The sequence below is a fragment of the Heptranchias perlo genome, chromosome 10 (assembly GCF_035084215.1).
Source record: "Heptranchias perlo isolate sHepPer1 chromosome 10, sHepPer1.hap1, whole genome shotgun sequence".
In the NCBI taxonomy this organism is placed as follows: domain Eukaryota; kingdom Metazoa; phylum Chordata; class Chondrichthyes; order Hexanchiformes; family Hexanchidae; genus Heptranchias; species Heptranchias perlo.
In genome coordinates this window covers 11,200,060-11,224,493 of record NC_090334.1, presented here as the reverse complement: position 1 = coordinate 11,224,493, position 24,434 = coordinate 11,200,060, and the positions used below count along the sequence as shown (strand labels likewise).

At 49.0% G+C, this 24,434-nt stretch overlaps 1 protein-coding gene across 4 annotated transcripts in view; it reads left to right on the top strand.

Moving 5' to 3' along the window:
- mapkbp1 (mitogen-activated protein kinase binding protein 1) overlaps positions 1-24,434 on the top strand; it is a 352,050-nt gene that overhangs the window by 248,682 nt on the left and 78,934 nt on the right. For all 4 annotated transcript variants that reach the window (XR_010964161.1, XR_010964160.1, XM_067991220.1 and 1 more), the window contains exon 15: positions 3,029-3,150. Coding sequence is in view for 2 of the 4 variants with exons in the window: in XM_067991220.1 (XP_067847321.1) it covers positions 3,029-3,150 (122 nt within the window). In the remaining 2 variants the exon portion in view is untranslated. The remainder of the gene's footprint in view (positions 1-3,028; positions 3,151-24,434) is intronic.

Genomic DNA, 24,434 nt, shown 5'->3' with positions numbered 1-24,434 from the left:
TCAGATGGTTTATATATAGAATAATGGATACCCGGGAGTGAATTGCAGGCTGGAATCTAATTGAGGGGTTCAGATGGTTTATATAAAGAATAATGGATACCCAGGAGTGAGTTACAGGCTGGAATCTAATCGAGGGGTTCAGGTGGTTTATATATAGAATAATGGATACCTGGGAGTGAGTTACAGACTGGAATCTAATCGAGGGGTTCAGATGGTTTATATATAGAATAATGGATACCTGGGAGTGAGTTACAGACTGGAAACTAATCAAGGGGTTCAGATGGTTTATATATAGAATAATGGATACCCGGGAGTGAGTTACAGGCTGGAATCTAATCGAGGGGTTCAGATGATTTATATATAGAATAATGGATACCCGGGAGTGAATTACAGACTGGAATCTAATCGAGGGGTTCAGATGGTTTATATATAGAATAATGGATACCCGGGAGTAAATTACAGACTGGAATCTAATCGAGGGGAACAGATGGTTTATATTTCGAATAATGGATACCTGGGAGTGAGTTACAGACCGGAATCTAATCGAGGGGAACAGATGGTTTATAGATAGAATAATGGATACCTGGGAGTGAGTTACAGACCGGAATCTAATCGAGGGGAACAGATGGTTTATATTTCGAATAATGGATACCTGGGAGTGAGTTACAGACCGGAATCTAATCGAGGGGAACAGATGGTTTATATTTCGAATAATGGATACCCGGGAGTGAGTTACAGACTGGAATCTAATCGAGGGGTTCAGATGGTTTATATATAGAATAATGGATACCCGGGAGTGAGTTACAGACTGGAATCTAATCGAGGGGTTCAGATGGTTTATATATAGAATAATGGATACCCGGGAGTGAGTTACAGACTGGAATCTAATCGAGAGGTTCAGATGGTTTATATATAGAATAATGGATACCTGGGAGTGAGTTTCAGGCTGGAATCTAATCGAGGGGTTCAGATGGTTGATGTGTAGTATAATTAGGGTAAACTCACATTTTCAGAGTAGATTGGAGGGAGCTTCACTTTGCGTAAAGCCAAGTTATATTTGACCTGGGAATTCCTTGGAATGGAACACTAATGTGCTTCAACTTGAGCACAAAGTTCAGCAAAAATTGTAGTTTCGATTCATATAATTGATTACGGAATGTACCTCTGTGTTTGGGAGAAGAGCAAAGGTTATGTCATGAAGGGAACGATTGATTGAGTGGCACATCGTGTCTGAGGAACATTCATTTCATTGATGGATTAACTCCAGCCCAGTCTGTTGGGATGAAAGTCTCCTTTGTCAGCTGTAAGGATTCAAACGGAAACAAGACTGGTTCATTCTCAACCCATTTCCAAGTGGGCATCGATCCACACATAATTAGACACTAATGGGCACTGGTTACATCTGTAACCCACTGTCCTTCAATTCATTGACCACAGAATCACACTCACCTCTGATGAATAACACGGATCTTCCTCCATGTGTTCAGAAATCAAACCTTTAAACATTAGTCTGTACACCTCTGTTTTCTGCCTGTCTGTTGTCACTTGAAACATTTGTTGTTTAGATTGTGAGTGCTGATGACTTCAGGAACTGATTGGGAGGAGTTAGCGAACCAGATGGTGCAAGGGAGCTGAACTGTCACCCACACGGCTTAAAAGGCCCCCCTGGCGAATTAACCGGCCCCAGCGTTAGTCAGGTCGCCCCACTTAGTCAGCATTGCATTGCCAAGCGTTTTAGTGTAAGCACGGTGCAGGAGCACAGAGAGACAGGCACAGCACTTAGGAACTGTTCATCTCCAGTCCAAACCCACAGGCATGCCTGTGAATTACCAGGGCGCACTATCGCTGCCGTCACAGTCTGTTTCCCGATGGCCTTTGAATGGTGGGGTAAGCAACAAGTACCAAGCACACTGCCCATGGAAGCTCTCTGCATGCTCACACACTCCCATAAAGTGGCTTCTCCGCTCGGGCCCCGGTTAAAATGCAATCGGGATCCTATTGACATAATAGAACCCCGATTGGCGAATAGTCTCGAGGACCCCGCTTGCTTGAGGCAGTCGCCTGCAAGGCAAGATCGCAGGTGGCGTGGAAGGGTCGAGTTCCAAGCGGGCCACTAGCCTGCTCGGGTTTTACTGCCCACCTGCCTGGTTTGTGCCAGGCAGGGTAGGGTTAAAAATCAACCACAATATGCTCCAACTTTCTGCTCATGACACACCCACTGTTAGCTGCTCTGTAATGTGACCACAACCATCTTCCACCACAAACTGACCCTCACAAAAATATAATACCAGATAAATATTCTCATAATGTCCACATAAAATACACCATATAAATTATATTAAAGACAAAACAAAAACAACTTGCACTTATAACGTAACATAATGTCCCAAGGCGCTTCACTGGAACGATTATCAGACAAAATTTGGCACCGAGCCACATAAGAAGATGTTAAGACAGCTGACCAAAAGCTTGGTCAAAGAGGTAGGTTTTATGGAGCGTCTGAAAGGAGGAGAGAGAGGGGGAGAGGTTTAGGGAGGGAATTTGAGAGTTTAGGGCCCAGGCAGCTGAAGGCACGGCCACCAGTGGTGGAGCGAAGAAAATCAGTGATGTATAAGAGGCCAGAATTGGAGGAACTATATAAAAATACTGCTGTAAACAAGTGATAAAAGCACACTGTAGGGCTAATATCATTCTTGCGAATCCTGCACTCTATATTGTTTGACTTACTCGCACATTGCTTCCGTTGCTGTACAGTTTCTACATTTACACCACTGTTTCCTTTGGGTAGCTAACCCAGTCCTCCTGAAATCAGAGCAGGGGAAGCCCAGACCATGTCAGGATTTGGTTGGATCTCACAGGGTGTGCAGATCCTTGTTGGGAGCCCCCGGAGTGTGTTAACATCTGAAAGGGTTCTCCCAGACAAAGTTTACACGTCCTCCCAGCCCCGTGGCGTTCTCTCTGGAAACGTCAAGTAGCGCTGTAGGAGTCTGGGTGTTGGTGCTAATTGTTCTGCTTTCATTCCCTACAGTCTGCTGAAGGCACTCAGTTCACCCGAACCCACCACGTGGTTCGAAAGACAACTCTGTACGACATGGATGTGGACTCGACACACAAGTACGCTGCCATCGGGTGCCAGGACAGAAGCATTCAGTGAGTGTGAGCTGGACGTGCTGTGACTGGCCTCGTGCTCATGCAAGCAAAGGGAGTGCAAGAGAAAACCAGTGCAAGTCCCGCGACAGGGGCAATGATACACCGTGCTATACTTTTTAACAGGGTGTAAACTTCTCGGAGACTCACATCCCTCACGAACACTGATAGACCCCACACCCCTCACTGTAACACTGATATACCCCACACCCCTCACTGTAACACTGATATACCCCACACCCCTCACTGTAACACTGATATACCCCACACTCCTCACTGTAACACTGATATACCCCACACACCTCACCAACACTGATATACCCACACCCCTCACTGTAACACTGATATACCCCGCACCCCTCACTGTAACACTGATAAACCCTACACCCCTCACTGTAACACTGATATACCCAACACCCCTCACTAACACTGATATACCCACACCCCTCACTGTAACACTGATATACCCCACAACCCTCACTGCAACACTGATATACCCACACCCCTCACTGTAACACTGATATAGCCCACACCCCTCACTAACACTGATATAACCCACACCCCTCACAAACACTGATATACCCCACACCCCTCACTGTAACACTGATATATTCCACACCCCTCACTGTAACACTGATAAACCCCACAACCCTCACTAACACTGATATACCCACACCCCTCACTGTAACACCGATATACCCCGCACCCCTCACTGTAACACTGATAAACCCCACACCCCTCACTGTAACACTGATATACCCACACCCCTCACTGTAACACTCATATAGCCCACACCCCTCACTGTAACACTGATATAGCCCACACCCCTCACGAACACTGATATATCCACACCCCTCACTGTAACACTGATAAACCCCACACCCCTCACTAACACTGATATACCCACACCCCTCACTGTAACACTGATATACGCCACACCCCTCACTGTAACACTGATATACCCCACACCCCTCACTGTCACACTGATATACCCCACACTCCTCACTGTAACACTGATATACCCCACACCCCTCACTGCAACACTGATATACCCCACACCCCTCACTGTAACACTGATATACCCCACACCCTTCACTGTAACACTGATATACCCCACACCCCTCACTGTAACACTGATAAACCCCAAACCCCTCAGAAACACTGATATACCCCACACCCCTCACTAACACTGATATACCCCACACCCCTCACTAACACTGATATACCCCACACCCCTCACTGTAACACTGATATACCCCACACCCCTCACTAACACTGATATACCCCACACTCCTCACTAACACTGATATACCCCACACCTCTCACTGCAACACTGATATACCCCACACCCCTCACTAACACTGATATACCCCACACCCCTCACTGCAACACTGATGTGCCCCACACCCCTCACTAACACTGATATACCCCACACCCCTCACTAACACTGATATACCCCACACCCCTCACTGCAACACTGATATACCCCACACTCCTCACTAACACTGATATACCCCACACCCCTCACTGTAACACTGATATACCCACACCCCTCACTGTAACACTGATGTACCCCACACCCCTCACTGTAACACTGATATACCCCACACCCCTCACTGTAACACTGATATACCCCACACCCCTCACTGTAACACTGATATACCCCACACCTCTCACTGTAACACTGATATACCCCACACCCCTCACTGTAACACTGATATACCCCACACCCCTCACTGTAACACTGATATACCCCACACCCCTCACTAACACTGATATACCCCACACCCCTCACTGCAACACTGATGTGCCCCACACCCCTCACTAACACTGATATACCCCACACCCCTCACTAACACTGATATACCCCACACCCCTCACTGCAACACTGATATACCCCACACTCCTCACTAACACTGATATACCCCACACCCCTCACTGTAACACTGATATACCCACACCCCTCACTGTAACACTGATGTACCCCACACCCCTCACTGTAACACTGATATACCCCACACCCCTCACTGTAACACTGATATACCCCACACCCCTCACTGTAACACTGATGTACCCCACACCCCTCACTGTAACACTGATATACCCCACACCCCTCACTGTAACACTGATATACCCCACACCCCTCACTGTAACACTGATATACCCCACACCCCTCACTGTAACACTGATATACCCCACACCCCTCACTGTAACACTGATATACCCCACACCTCTCACTGCAACACTGATATACCCCACACCCCTCACTGTAACACTGATATACCCCACACCCCTCACTGTAACACTGATATACCCCACACTCCTCACTAACACTGATATACCCCACACCCCTCACTAACACTGATATACCCCACACTCCTCACTAACACTGATATACCCACACCCCTCACTGCAACACTGAAAAACCCCACACTCCTCACGAATACTGATAAACCCCAGACCCCTCACTGTAACACTGATATACCCCACACCCCTCACTGTAACACTGATATACCCCACACTCCTCACTAACACTGATATACCCCACACCTCTCACTGCAACACTGATATACCCCACACCCCTCACTAACACTGATATACCCACACCCCTCACTAACACTGATATACCCCACACCCCTCACTGTAACACTGATATACCCCACACCCCTCACTGTAACACTGATATACCCCACACCTCTCACTGTAACACTGATATACCCCACACCCCTCACTGTAACACTGATATACCCCACACCTCTCACTGTAACACTGATATACCCCACACCCCTCACTGTAACACTGATATACCCCACACCCCTCACTGTAACACTGATATACCCCACACCCCTCACTAACACTGATATACCCCACACCCCTCACTAACACTGATATACCCCACACTCCTCACTAACACTGATATACCCCACACCCCTCACTGCAACACTGATATACCCCACACTCCTCACGAATACTGATAAACCCCAGACCCCTCACTGTAACACTGATATACCCCACACCTCTCACTGCAACACTGATATACCCCACACCCCTCACTAACACTGATATACCCCACACCCCTCACTGCAACACTGATGTGCCCCACACCCCTCACGAACACTGATATACCGCACATCCCTCACTAACACTGATATACCCCACACCCCTCACTGCAACACTGATATACCCCACACTCCTCACTAATACTGATAAACCCCAGACCCCTCACTGTAACACTGATATACCCCACACCACTCACTGCAACACTGATATACCCCACACCCCTCACTAACACTGATATACCTCACACCCCTCACTGCAACACTGATGTGCCCCACACCCCTCACTAACACTGATATACCCCACACCCCTCACTAACACTGATATACCCCACACCCCTCACTGCAACACTGATATACCCCACACTCCTCACTAACACTGATATACCCCACACCCCTCACTGTAACACTGATATACCCACACCCCTCACTGTAACACTGATGTACCCCACACCCCTCACTGTAACACTGATATACCCACACCCCTTACTGTAACACTGATGTACCCCACACCCCTCACTATAACACTGATATACCCCACACCCCTCACTGTAACACTGATATACCCACACCCCTCACTGTAACACTGATATACCCCACACCCCTCACTGTAACACTGATATACCCCACACCCCTCACTGTAACACTGATATACCCACACTCCTCACTGTAACACTGATATACCCCACACCCCTCACTGTAACACTGATATACCCATACCCCTCACTGTAACACTGATATACCCCACACCCCTCACTGTAACACTGATATACCCACACCCCTCACTGTAACACTGATATACCCCACACCCCTCACTAACACTGATATACCCCACACTCCTCACTAACACTGATATATCCCACACCCCTCACTGTAAATCTGATATGCCCCACACCTCTCACTGTAACACTGATATACCCCACACTCCTCACTGTAACACTGATATACCCCACACCCCTCACTGTAACACTGATATACCCCACACCCCTCACTGTAACACTGATATACCCCACACCCCTCACTGTAACACTGATATACCCACACTCCTCACTGTAACACTGATATACCCCACACCTCTCACTGTAACACTGATATACCCCACACCCCTCACTGTAACACTGATATACCCCACACCCCTCACTGTAACACTGATATACCCCACACCCCTCACTAACACTGATATACCCCACACTCCTCACTAACACTGATATACCCCACACCCCTCACTGTAACACTGATATACCCCACACCCCTCACTAACACTGATATACCCCACACCCCTCACTGCAACACTGATATACCCCACACTCCTCACTAATACTGATAAACCCCAGACCCCTCACTGTAACACTGATATACCCCACACCTCCCACTGCAACACTGATAAACCCCACACCCCTCACTAACACTGATATACCCCACACACCTCACTGCAACACTGATGTGCCCCACACCCCTCACTAACACTGATATACCCCACACTCCTCACTAACACTGATATACCCCACCCTCCTCACTAACACTGATATACCCCACACTCCTCACTAACACTGATATACCCACACTCCTCACTAACACTGATATACCACACCCTCCTCATTAACACTGATATACCCCACACTCCTCACTAACACTGATATACCCACACTCCTCACTAACACTGATATACCCACACCCCTCACTAACACTGATATACCCCACACCCCTCACTAACACTGATATACCCCACACTCCTCACTGTAACACTGATATACCCCACACCCCTCACTAACACTGATATACCCCACACCCCTCACTAACGCTGATATACCCCACACCCCTCACTGTAACACTGATATACCCCACACCCCTCACTAACACTGATATACCCACACCCCTCACTGTAACACTGATATACCCCACACCCCTCACTAACACTGATATACCCACACCCCTCACTGTAACACTGATATACCCCACACCCCTCACTAACACTGATATACCCCACACCCCTCACTAACACTGATATACCCCACACCCCTCACTAACACTGATATACCCACAACCCTCACTGTAACACTGATATACCCCACACCCCTCACTGTAACACTGATATACCCCACACCCCTCACTAACGCTGATATACCCACACCCCTCACTGTAACACTGATGTACCCCACACCTCTAACTGTAACACTGATATACCCCACACCCCTCACTGTAACACTGATATACCCCACACCCCTCACTGTAACACTGATATACCCCACACCTCTCACTGTAACACTGATATACCCCACACCCCTCACTGTAACACTGATGTACCCCACACCCCTCACTGTAACACTGATATACCCCACACTCCTCACTGTGACACTGATATACCCCACACCCCTCACTGTAACACTGATATACCCATACCCCTCACTGTAACACTGATATACCCCACACCCCTCACTAACACTGATATACCCCACACCCCTCACTAACACTGATATACCCCACACCCCTCACTGTAACACTGATATACCCCACACCCCTCACTGTAACACTGATATACCCCACACCCCTCACTGTAAAACTGATATACCCCACACCCCTCACTAACACTGATATACCCCACACCCCTCACTAACACTGATATACCCCACACCCCTCACTGTAACACTGATATACCCCACACCCCTCACTGTAACACTGATATACCCCACACCCCTCACTGTAACACTGATATACCCCACACCCCTCACTGTAACACTGATATACCCCACACCCCTCACTAACACTGATATACCCCACACTCCTCACGAACACTGATATACCCCACATCCCTCACTGTAACACTGATATACCCCACACTCCTCACTAACACTGATATACCCCACACCCCTCACTAACACTGATATACCCCACACTCCTCACTAATACTGATAAACCCCAGACCTCTCACTGTAACACTGATATACCCCACACCTCTCACTGCAACACTGATATACCCCACACCCCTCACTAACACTGATATACCCCACACCCCTCACTGCAACACTGATGTGCCCCACACCCCTCACTAACACTGATATACCCCACACCCCTCACTAACACTGATATACCCCACACCCCTCACTGCAACAGTGATATACCCCACACCCCTCACTGTAACACTGATATAGCCCACACCCCTCACTGTAACACTAATATACCCCACACCCCTCACTAACACTGATATACCCACACCCCTCACTGTAACACTGATATACCCCACACCCCTCACTAACACTGATATACCCACACCCCTCACTGTAACACTGATATACCCCACACCCCTCACTAACACTGATATACCCACACCTCTCACTCTAACACTGATATACCCCACACCCCTCACTAACACTGATATACCCCACACCCCTCACTAACGCTGATATACCCCACACCCCTCACTGTAACACTGATATACCCCACACCCCTCACTAACACTGATATACCCACACCTCTCACTCTAACACTGATATACCCCACACCCCTCACTGTAACACTGATATACCCCACACCCCTCACTAACGCTGATATACCCACACCCCTCACTGTAACACTGATGTACCCACACCCCTCACTGTAACACTGATATACCCCAAACCCCTCACTGTAACACTGATATACCCCACACCTCTCACTGTAACACTGATATACCCCACACCCCTCACTGTAACACTGATGTACCCCACACCCCTCACTGTAACACTGATATACCCCACACCCCTCACTGTAACACTGATATACCCCACACCTCTCACTGTAACACTGATATACCCCACACCCCTCACTGTAACACTGATGTACCCCACACCCCTCACTGTAACACTGATATACCCCACACTCCTCACTGTGACACTGATATACCCCACACCCCTCACTGTAACACTGATATACCCATACCCCTCACTGTAACACTGATATACCCCACACCCCTCACTAACACTGATATACCCCACACCCCTCACTAACACTGATATACCCCACACCCCTCACTGTAACACTGATATACCCCACACCCCTCACTGTAACACTGATATACCCCACACCCCTCACTGTAAAACTGATATACCCCACACCCCTCACTAACACTGATATACCCCACACCCCTCACTAACACTGATATACCCCACACCCCTCACTGTAACACTGATATACCCCACACCCCTCACTGTAACACTGATATACCCCACACCTCTCACTGTAACACTGATATACCCCACACCCCTCACTAACACTGATATACCCACACCCCTCACTGTAACACTGATATACCCCACACCCCTCACTAACACTGATATACCCACACCTCTCACTCTAACACTGATATACCCCACACCCCTCACTAACACTGATATACCCCACACCCCTCACTCACGCTGATATACCCCACACCCCTCACTGTAACACTGATATACCCCACACCCCTCACTAACACTGATATACCCACACCTCTCACTCTAACACTGATATACCCGACACCCCTCACTGTAACACTGATATACCCCACACCCCTCACGAACGCTGATATACCCACACCCCTCACTGTAACACTGATGTACCCACACCCCTCACTGTAACACTGATATACCCCAAACCCCTCACTGTAACACTGATATACCCCACACCTCTCACTGTAACACTGATATACCCCACACCCCTCACTGTAACACTGATGTACCCCACACCCCTCACTGTAACACTGATATACCCCACACCCCTCACTGTAACACTGATATACCCCACAACTCTCACTGTAACACTGATATACCCCACACCCCTCACTGTAACACTGATGTACCCCACACCCCTCACTGTAACACTGATATACCCCACACTCCTCACTGTGACACTGATATACCCCACACCCCTCACTGTAACACTGATATACCCCACACCCCTCACTAACACTGATATACCCCACACCCCTCACTAACACTGATATACCCCACACCCCTCACTGTAACACTGATATACCCCACACCCCTCACTGTAACACTGATATACCCCACACCCCTCACTGTAACACTGATATACCCCACACCCCTCACTAACACTGATATACCCCACAACCCTCACTAACACTGATATACCCCACACCCCTCACTGTAACACTGATATACCCCACACCCCTCACTGTAACACTGATATACCCCACACCCCTCACTGTAACACTGATATACCCCACACCCCTCACTAACACTGATATACCCCACAACCCTCACTAACACTGATATACCCCACACCCCTCACTGTAACACTGATATACCCCACACCCCTCACTGTAACACTGATGTACCCCACACCCCTCACTGTAACACTGATATACCCCACACTCCTCACTGTGACACTGATATACCCCACACCCCTCACTGTAACACTGATATACCCATACCCCTCACTGTAACACTGATATACCCCACACCCCTCACTAACACTGATATACCCCACACCCCTCACTAACACTGATATACCCCACACCCCTCACTGTAACACTGATATACCCCACACCCCTCACTGTAACACTGATATACCCCACACCCCTCACTGTAACACTGATATACCCCACACCCCTCACTAACACTGATATACCCCACACCCCTCACTAACACTGATATACCCCACACCCCTCACTAACACTGATATACCCCACACCCCTCACTGTAACACTGATATACCCCACACCCCTCACTGTAACACTGATATACCCCACACCCCTCACTGTAACACTGATATACCCCACACCTCTCACTGTAACACTGATATCCCCCACACCCCTCACTGTAACACTGATATACCCCACACCCCTCACTGTAACACTGATATACCCCACACCTCTCACTGTAACACTGATATCCCCCACACACCTCACTGTAACACTGATATACCCCACACTCCTCACTGTGACACTGATATACCCCACACCCCTCACTGTAACACTGATATACCCATACCCCTCACTGTAACACTGATATACCCCACACCCCTCACTAACACTGATATACCCCACACCCCTCACTAACACTGATATACCCCACACCCCTCACTGTAACACTGATATACCCCACACCCCTCACTGTAACACTGATATACCCCACACCCCTCACTGTAACACTGATATACCCCACACCCCTCACTAACACTGATATACCCCACACCCCTCACTAACACTGATATACCCCACACCCCTCACTAACACTGATATACCCCACACCCCTCACTGTAACACTGATATACCCCACACCCCTCACTGTAACACTGATATACCCCACACCCCTCACTGTAACACTGATATACCCCACACCTCTCACTGTAACACTGATATCCCCCACACCCCTCACTGTAACACTGATATACCCCACACCCCTCACTGTAACACTGATATACCCCACACCTCTCACTGTAACACTGATATCCCCCACACCCCTCACTGTAACACTGATATACCCCACACCCCTCACTGTAACACTGATATACCCCACACCTCTCACTGTAACACTGATATCCCCCACACCCCTCACTGTAACACTGATATACCCCACACCTCTCACTGCAACACTGATATACCCCACACCCCTCACTAACACTGATATACCCCACATCCCTCACTGCAACACTGATGTGCCCCACACCCCTCACTAACACTGATATACCCCACACCCCTCACTAACACTGATATACCCCACACCCCTCACTGCAACACTGATATAGCCCACACCCCTCACTAACACTGATATATCCACACCCCTCACTGTAACACTGATAAACCCCACACCCCTCACTAACACTGATATACCCACACCCCTCACTGTAACACTGATATAGGCCACACCCCTCACTGTAACACTGATATACCCCACACCCCTCACTGTAACACTGATATACCCCACACTCCTCACTGTAACACTGATATACCCCACACTCCTCACTAACACTGATATACCCCACACCCCTCACTAACACTGATATACCCCACACCCCTCACTGCAACACTGATATGCCCCACACTCCTCACTAATGCTGATAAACCCCAGACCCCTCACTGTAACACTGATATACCCCACACCTCTCACTGCAACACTGATATACCCCACACCCCTCACTAACACTGATATACCCCACACCCCTCACTGCAACACTGATGTGCCCCACACCCCTCACTGTAACACTGATATACCCCACACCCCTCACTAACACTGATATACCCCACACCCCTCACTGCAACACTGATATACCCCACACTCCTCACTAATACTGATAAACCCCAGACCCCTCACTGTAACACTGATATGCCCCACACCTCTCACTGCAACACTGATATACCCCACACCCCTCACTAACACTGATATACCCCACACCCCTCACTGCAACACTGATGTGCCCCACACCCCTCACTAACACTGATATACCCCACACCCCTCACTAACACTGATATACCCCACACCCCTCACTGCAACACTGATATACCCCACACTCCTCACTAACACTGATATACCCCACACCCCTCACTGTAACACTGATATACCCACACCCCTCACTGTAACACTGATGTACCCCACACCCCTCACTGTAACACTGATATACCCCACACCCCTCACTGTAACACTGATATACCCACACCCCTCACTGTAACACTGATGTACCCCACACCCCTCACTGTGACACTGATATACCCCACACCCCTCACTGTAACACTGACATACCCACACCCCTCACTGTAACACTGATATACCCCACACCCCTCACTGTAACACTGATATACCCCACACCCCTCACTGTAACACTGATATACCCCACACTCCTCACTGTAACACTGATATACCCCACACCCCTCACTGTAACACTGATATACCCATACCCCTCACTGTGACACTGATATACCCCACACCCCTCACTGTAACACTGATATACCCACACCCCTCACTGTAACACTGATATACCCCACACCCCTCACTAACACTGATATACCTCACACTCCTCACTAACACTGATATATCCCACACCCCTCACTGTAACTCTGATATGCCCCACACCCCTCACTGTAACACTGATATACCCCACACCCCTCACTGTAACACTGATATACCCCACACGCCTCACTGTAACACTGATATACCCCACACCCCTCACTGTAACTCTGATATGCCCCACACCCCTCACTGTAACTCTGATATACCCCACACGCCTCACTGTAACACTGATATACCCCACACCCCTCACTGTAACACTGATATACCCATACCCATCACTGTAACACTGATATACCCCGCACCCCTCACTAACACTGATATACCCCACACCCCTCACTGTAACATTGATATACCCCACACCCCTCACTGTAACACTGATATACCCCACACCTCTCACTGCAACACTGATATACCCCACACCCCTCACTAACACTGATATACCCCACACTCCTCACTAACACTGATATACCCCACCCTCCTCACTAACACTGATATACCCCACACTCCTCACCAACACTGATACACCCCACCCTCCTCACTAACACTGATATACCCACACTCCTCACCAACACTGATATACCCACACTCCTCACCAACACTGATATACCCCACCCTCCTCACTAACACTGAGATACCCACACCCCTCACTAACACTGATATACCCCACACCCCTCACTAACACTGATATACCCCACACTCCTCACTGTAACACTGATATACCCCACACCCCTCACTAACGCTGATATACCCCACACCCCTCACTGTAACACTGATATACCCCACACCCCTCACTAACACTGATATACCCACACCCCTCACTATAACACTGATATACCCCACACCCCTCACTAACACTGATATACCCACACCCCTCACTGTAACACTGATATACCCCACACCCCTCACTAACACTGATATACCCACACCTCCCACTCTAACACTGATATACCCCACACCCCTCACTAACACTGATATACCCCACACCCCTCACTAACGCTGATATACCCCACACCCCTCACTGTAACACTGATATACCCCACACCCCTCACTAACACTGATATACCCACACCCCTCACTGTAACACTGATATACCCCACTCCCCTCACTAACACTGATATACCCACACCTCTCACTCTAACACTGATATACCCCACACCCCTCACTGTAACACTGATATACCCCACACCCCTCACTAACGCTGATATACCCACACCCCTCACTGTAACACTGATGTACCCCACACCCCTCACTGTAACACTGATGTACCCCACACCCCTCACTGTAACATTGATATACCCCACACTCCTCACTGTGACACTGATATACCCCACACCCCTCACTGTAACACTGATATACCCATACCCCTCACTGTAACACTGATATACCCCACACCCCTCACTAACACTGATATACCCCACACCCCTCACTAACACTGATATACCCCACACCCCTCACTGTAACACTGATATACCCCACACCCCTCACTGTAACACTGATATACCCCACACCCCTCACTGTAACACTGATATACCCCACTCCCCTCACTAACACTGATATACCCACACCTCTCACTCTAACACTGATATACCCAACACCCCTCACTGTAACACTGATATAGCCCACACCCCTCACTGTAACACTGATATACCCCACACCCCTCACTAACACTGATATACCCACACCCCTCACTGTAACACTGATATACCCCACACCCCTCACTAACACTGATATACCCACACCCCTCACTGTAACACTGATATACCCCACACCCCTCACTAACACTGATATACCCACACCTCTCACTCTAACACTGATATACCCCACACCCCTCACTAACACTGATATACCCCACACCCCTCACTCACGCTGATATACCCCACACCCCTCACTGTAACACTGATATACCCCACACCCCTCACTAACACTGATATACCCACACCTCTCACTCTAACACTGATATACCCGACACCCCTCACTGTAACACTGATATACCCCACACCCCTCACGAACGCTGATATACCCACACCCCTCACTGTAACACTGATGTACCCACACCCCTCACTGTAACACTGATATACCCCAAACCCCTCACTGTAACACTGATATACCCCACACCTCTCACTGTAACACTGATATACCCCACACCCCTCACTGTAACACTGATGTACCCCACACCCCTCACTGTAACACTGATATACCCCACACCCCTCACTGTAACACTGATATACCCCACAACTCTCACTGTAACACTGATATACCCCACACCCCTCACTGTAACACTGATGTACCCCACACCCCTCACTGTAACACTGATATACCCCACACTCCTCACTGTGACACTGATATACCCCACACCCCTCACTGTAACACTGATATACCCCACACCCCTCACTAACACTGATATACCCCACACCCCTCACTAACACTGATATACCCCACACCCCTCACTGTAACACTGATATACCCCACACCCCTCACTGTAACACTGATATACCCCACACCCCTCACTGTAACACTGATATACCCCACACCCCTCACTAACACTGATATACCCCACACCCCTCACTAACACTGATATACCCCACACCCCTCACTGTAACACTGATATACCCCACACCCCTCACTGTAACACTGATGTACCCCACACCCCTCACTGTAACACTGATATACCCCACACTCCTCACTGTGACACTGATATACCCCACACCCCTCACTGTAACACTGATATACCCATACCCCTCACTGTAACACTGATATACCCCACACCCCTCACTAACACTGATATACCCCACACCCCTCACTAACACTGATATACCCCACACCCCTCACTGTAACACTGATATACCCCACACCCCTCACTGTAACACTGATATACCCCACACCCCTCACTGTAACACTGATATACCCCACACCCCTCACTAACACTGATATACCCCACACCCCTCACTAACACTGATATACCCCACACCCCTCACTAACACTGATATACCCCACACCCCTCACTGTAACACTGATATACCCCACACCCCTCACTGTAACACTGATATACCCCACACCCCTCACTGTAACACTGATATACCCCACACCTCTCACTGTAACACTGATATCCCCCACACCCCTCACTGTAACACTGATATACCCCACACCTCTCACTGCAACACTGATATACCCCACACCCCTCACTAACACTGATATACCCCACATCCCTCACTGCAACACTGATGTGCCCCACACCCCTCACTAACACTGATATACCCCACACCCCTCACTAACACTGATATACCCCACACCCCTCACTGCAACAGTGATATACCCCACACCCCTCACTGTAACACTGATTTACCCACACCCCTCACTGTAACACTGATATAGCCCACACCCCTCACTAACACTGATATATCCACACCCCTCACTGTAACACTGATAAACCCCACACCCCTCACTAACACTGATATACCCACACCCCTCACTGTAACACTGATATAGGCCACACCCCTCACTGTAACACTGATATACCCCACACCCCTCACTGTAACACTGATATACCCCACACTCCTCACTGTAACACTGATATACCCCACACTCCTCACTAACACTGATATACCCCACACCCCTCACTAACACTGATATACCCCACACCCCTCACTGCAACACTGATATGCCCCACACTCCTCACTAATGCTGATAAACCCCAGACCCCTCACTGTAACACTGATATACCCCACACCTCTCACTGCAACACTGATATACCCCACACCCCTCACTAACACTGATATACCCCACACCCCTCACTGCAACACTGATGTGCCCCACACCCCTCACTGTAACACTGATATACCCCACACCCCTCACTAACACTGATATACCCCACACCCCTCACTGCAACACTGATATACCCCACACTCCTCACTAATACTGATAAACCCCAGACCCCTCACTGTAACACTGATATGCCCCACACCTCTCACTGCAACACTGATATACCCCACACCCCTCACTAACACTGATATACCCCACACCCCTCACTGCAACACTGATGTGCCCCACACCCCTCACTAACACTGATATACCCCACACCCCTCACTAACACTGATATACCCCACACCCCTCACTGCAACACTGATATACCCCACACTCCTCACTAACACTGATATACCCCACACCCCTCACTGTAACACTGATATACCCACACCCCTCACTGTAACACTGATGTACCCCACACCCCTCACTGTAACACTGATATACCCCACACCCCTCACTGTAACACTGATATACCCACACCCCTCACTGTAACACTGATGTACCCCACACCCCTCACTGTGACACTGATATACCCCACACCCCTCACTGTAACACTGACATACCCACACCCCTCACTGTAACACTGATATACCCCACACCCCTCACTGTAACACTGATATACCCCACACCCCTCACTGTAACACTGATATACCCCACACTCCTCACTGTAACACTGATATACCCCACACCCCTCACTGTAACACTGATATACCCATACCCCTCACTGTGACACTGATATACCCCACACCCCTCACTGTAACACTGATATACCCACACCCCTCACTGTAACACTGATATACCCCACACCCCTCACTAACACTGATATACCTCACACTCCTCACTAACACTGATATATCCCACACCCCTCACTGTAACTCTGATATGCCCCACACCCCTCACTGTAACACTGATATACCCCACACCCCTCACTGTAACACTGATATACCCCACACGCCTCACTGTAACACTGATATACCCCACACCCCTCACTGTAACTCTGATATGCCCCACACCCCTCACTGTAACTCTGATATACCCCACACGCCTCACTGTAACACTGATATACCCCACACTCCTCACTGTAACACTGATATACCCCACACCCCTCACTGTAACACTGATATACCCATACCCATCACTGTAACACTGATATACCCCGCACCCCTTACTAACACTGATATACCCCACACCCCTCACTGTAACATTGATATACCCCACACCCCTCACTGTAACACTGATATACCCCACACCTCTCACTGCAACACTGATATACCCCACACCCCTCACTAACACTGATATACCCCACACTCCTCACTAACACTGATATACCCCACCCTCCTCACTAACACTGATATACCCCACACTCCTCACCAACACTGATACACCCCACCCTCCTCACTAACACTGATATACCCACACTCCTCACCAACACTGATATACCCACACTCCTCACCAACACTGATATACCCCACCCTCCTCACTAACACTGAGATACCCACACCCCTCACTAACACTGATATACCCCACACCCCTCACTAACACTGATATACCCCACACTCCTCACTGTAACACTGATATACCCCACACCCCTCACTAACGCTGATATACCCCACACCCCTCACTGTAACACTGATATACCCCACACCCCTCACTAACACTGATATACCCACACCCCTCACTATAACACTGATATACCCCACACCCCTCACTAACACTGATATACCCACACCCCTCACTGTAACACTGATATACCCCACACCCCTCACTAACACTGATATACCCACACCTCCCACTCTAACACTGATATACCCCACACCCCTCACTAACACTGATATACCCCACACCCCTCACTAACGCTGATATACCCCACACCCCTCACTGTAACACTGATATACCCCACACCCCTCACTAACACTGATATACCCACACCCCTCACTGTAACACTGATATACCCCACTCCCCTCACTAACACTGATATACCCACACCTCTCACTCTAACACTGATATACCCCACACCCCTCACTGTAACACTGATATACCCCACACCCCTCACTAACGCTGATATACCCACACCCCTCACTGTAACACTGATGTACCCCACACCCCTCACTGTAACACTGATGTACCCCACACCCCTCACTGTAACATTGATATACCCCACACTCCTCACTGTGACACTGATATACCCCACACCCCTCACTGTAACACTGATATACCCATACCCCTCACTGTAACACTGATATACCCCACACCCCTCACTGTAACACTGATATACCCCACTCCCCTCACTAACACTGATATACCCACACCTCTCACTCTAACACTGATATACCCAACACCCCTCACTGTAACACTGATATACCCCACACCCCTCACGAACGCTGATATACCCACACCCCTCACTGTAACACTGATATACCCACACCCCTCACTGTAACACTGATATACCCCAAACCCCTCACTGTAACACTGATATACCCCACACCCCTCACTGTAACACTGATATACCCCACACCCCTCACTGTAACACTGATATACCCCACACTCCTCACTGTGACACTGATATACCCCACACCCCTCACTGTAACACTGATATACCCATACCCCTCACTGTAACACTGATATACCCCACACCCCTCACTAACACTGATATACCCCACACCCCTCACTAACGCTGATATACCCACACCCCTCACTGTAACACTGATATACCCACACCCCTCACTGTAACACTGATATACCCCACACCTCTCACTGTAACACTGATATACCCCACACCCCTCACTAACACTGATATACCCCACACTCCTCACTAACACTGATATACCCCACCCTCCTCACTAACACTGATAGACCCCACACTCCTCAACAACACTGATATACCCACACTCCTCACTAACACTGATATACCCCACACCCCTCACTGTAACACTGATATACCCCACACCCCTCACTGTAACACTGATATACCCCACACTCCTCACTAACACTGATATACCCACACTCCTCACTAACACTGATGTACCCCACCTTCCTCACTAACACTGATATACCCCACACTCCTCACCAACACTGATATACCCACACTCCTCACTAACACTGAGATACCCACACCCCTCACTAACACTGATATACCCCACACCCCTCACTAACACTGATATACCCCACACTCCTCACTGTAACACTGATATACCCCACACCCCTCACTAACACTGATATACCCCACACTCCTCACTAACACTGATATACCCCACACTCCTCACTGTAACACCGATATACCCCACACCCCTCACTAACGCTGATGTACCCCACACCCCTCACTGTAACACTGATATACCCCACACCCCTCACTAACACTGATATACCCACACCCCTCACTGTAACACTGATATACCCCACACCCCTCACTAACACTGATATACCCACACCCCTCACTGTAACACTGATATACCCCACACCCCTCACTAACACTGATATACCCACACCTCCCACTCTAACACTGATATACCCCACACCCCTCACTAACACTGATATACCCCACACCCCTCACTAACGCTGATATACCCCACACCCCTCACTGTAACACTGATATACCCCACACCCCTCACTAACACTGATATACCCACACCCCTCACTGTAACACTGATATACCCCACTCCCCTCACTAACACTGATATACCCACACCTCTCACTCTAACACTGATATACCCCACACCCCTCACTGTAACACTGATATACCCCACACCCCTCACTAACGCTGATATACCCACACCCCTCACTGTAACACTGATATACCCACACCCCTCACTGTAACACTGATATACCCCAAACCCCTCACTGTAACACTGATATACCCCACACCCCTCACTGTAACACTGATGTACCCCACACCCCTCACTGTAACACTGATATACCCCACACCCCTCACTGTAACACTGATATACCCCACACTCCTCACTGGGACACTGATATACCCCACACCCCTCACTGTAACACTGATATACCCATACCCCTCACTGTAACACTGATATACCCCACACCCCTCACTAACACTGATATACCCCACACCCCTCACTAACACTGATATACCCCACACCCCTCACTGTAACACTGATATACCCCACACCCCTCACTGTAACACTGATATACCCCACACCCCTCACTGTAACACTGATATACCCCACTCCCCTCACTGTAACACTGATATACCCCACACCCCTCACTAACGCTGATATACCCACACCCCTCACTGTAACACTGATAAACCCACACCCCTCACTGTAACACTGATATACCCCAAACCCCTCACTGTAACACTGATATACCCCACACCCCTCACTGTAACACTGATATACCCCACACCCCTCACTGTAACACTGATATACCCCACACTCCTCACTGTGACACTGATATACCCCACACCCCTCACTGTAACACTGATATACCCATACCCCTCACTGTAACACTGATATACCCCACACCCCTCACTAACACTGATATACCCCACACCCCTCACTGTAACACTGATATACCCCACACCCCTCACTGTAACACTGATATACCCCACACCCCTCACTGTAACACTGATATACCCCACACCCCTCACTGTAACACTGATATACCCCACACCCCTCACTAACACTGATATACCCCACACCCCTCACTAACACTGATATACCCCACACCCCTCACTAACACTGATATACCCCACACCCCTCACTAACACTGATATACCTCACACCCCTCACTGTAACACTGATATACCCCACACCCCTCACTAACACTGATATACCCCACACCCCTCACTGTAACACTGATATACCCCACACCCCTCACTAACACTGATATACCCCACACCTCTCACTGTAACACTGATATACCCCACACCCCTCACTGTAATACTGATATACCCCACACCCCTCACTGTAACACTGATATACCCCACACCCCTCACTAACACTGATATACCCCACACTCCTCACTAACACTGATATACCCCACATCCCTCACTGTAACACTGATATACCCCACACCCCTCACTGTAACACTGATATACCCCACACCCCTCACTAACACTGATATACCCCACACCCCTCACTGTAACACTGATATACCCCACACCCCTCACTGTAATACTGATAAACCCCAGACCCCTCACTGTAACACTGATATACCCCACACCTCTCACTGCAACACTGATATACCCCACACCCCTCACTAACACTGATATACCCCACACCCCTCACTGCAACACTGATGTGCCCCACACCCCTCACTAACACTGATATACCCCACACCCCTCACAAACACCGATATACCCCACACCCCTCACTGCAACACTGATATACCCCACACTCCTCACTAACACTGATATACCCCACACCCCTCACTGTAACACTGATATACCCACACCCCTCACTGAAACACTGATGTACCCCACACCCCTCACTGTAACACTGATATACCCACACCCCTTACTGTAACACTGATGTACCCCACACCCCTCACTGTAACACTGATATACCCCACACCCCTCACTGTAACACTGATATACCCCACACCCCTCACTGTAACACTGATATACCCCACACCTCTCACTGTAACACTGATATACCCCACACCCCTCACTGTAACACTGATATACCCCACACCCCTCACTGTAACACTGATATACCCCACACCCCTCACTGTAACACTGATATACCCCACACCCCTCACTGTAACACTGATATACCCCACACTCCTCACTGTAACACTGATATACCCCACACCCCTCACTGTAACACTGATATTCCCGTACCCCTCACTGTAACACTGATATACCCCACACCCCTCACTAACACTGATATACCCCACACCCCTCACTAACGCTGTTATACCCACACCCCTCACTGTAACACTGATATACCCACACCCCTCACTGTAACACTGATATACCCCACACCTCTCACTGTAACACTGATATACCCCACACCCCTCACTAACACTGATATACCCCACACTCCTCACTAACACTGATATACCCCACCCTCCTCACTAACACTGATAGACCCCACACTCCTCAACAACACTGATATACCCACACTCCTCACTAACACTGATATACCCCACACCCCTCACTGTAACACTGATATACCCCACAACCCTCACTGTAACACTGATATACCCCACACTCCTCACTAACACTGATATTCCCACACTCCTCACTAACACTGATATACCCCACCTTCCTCACTAACACTGATAGACCCCACACTCCTCACTAACACTGAGATACCCACACCCCTCACTAACACTGATATACCCCACACTCCTCACTAACACTGAGATACCCACACCCCTCACTAACACTGATAGACCCCACACTCCTCACTAACACTGATATACCCCACACCCCTCACTAACACTGATATACCCCACACTCCTCACTAACACTGATATAACCCAC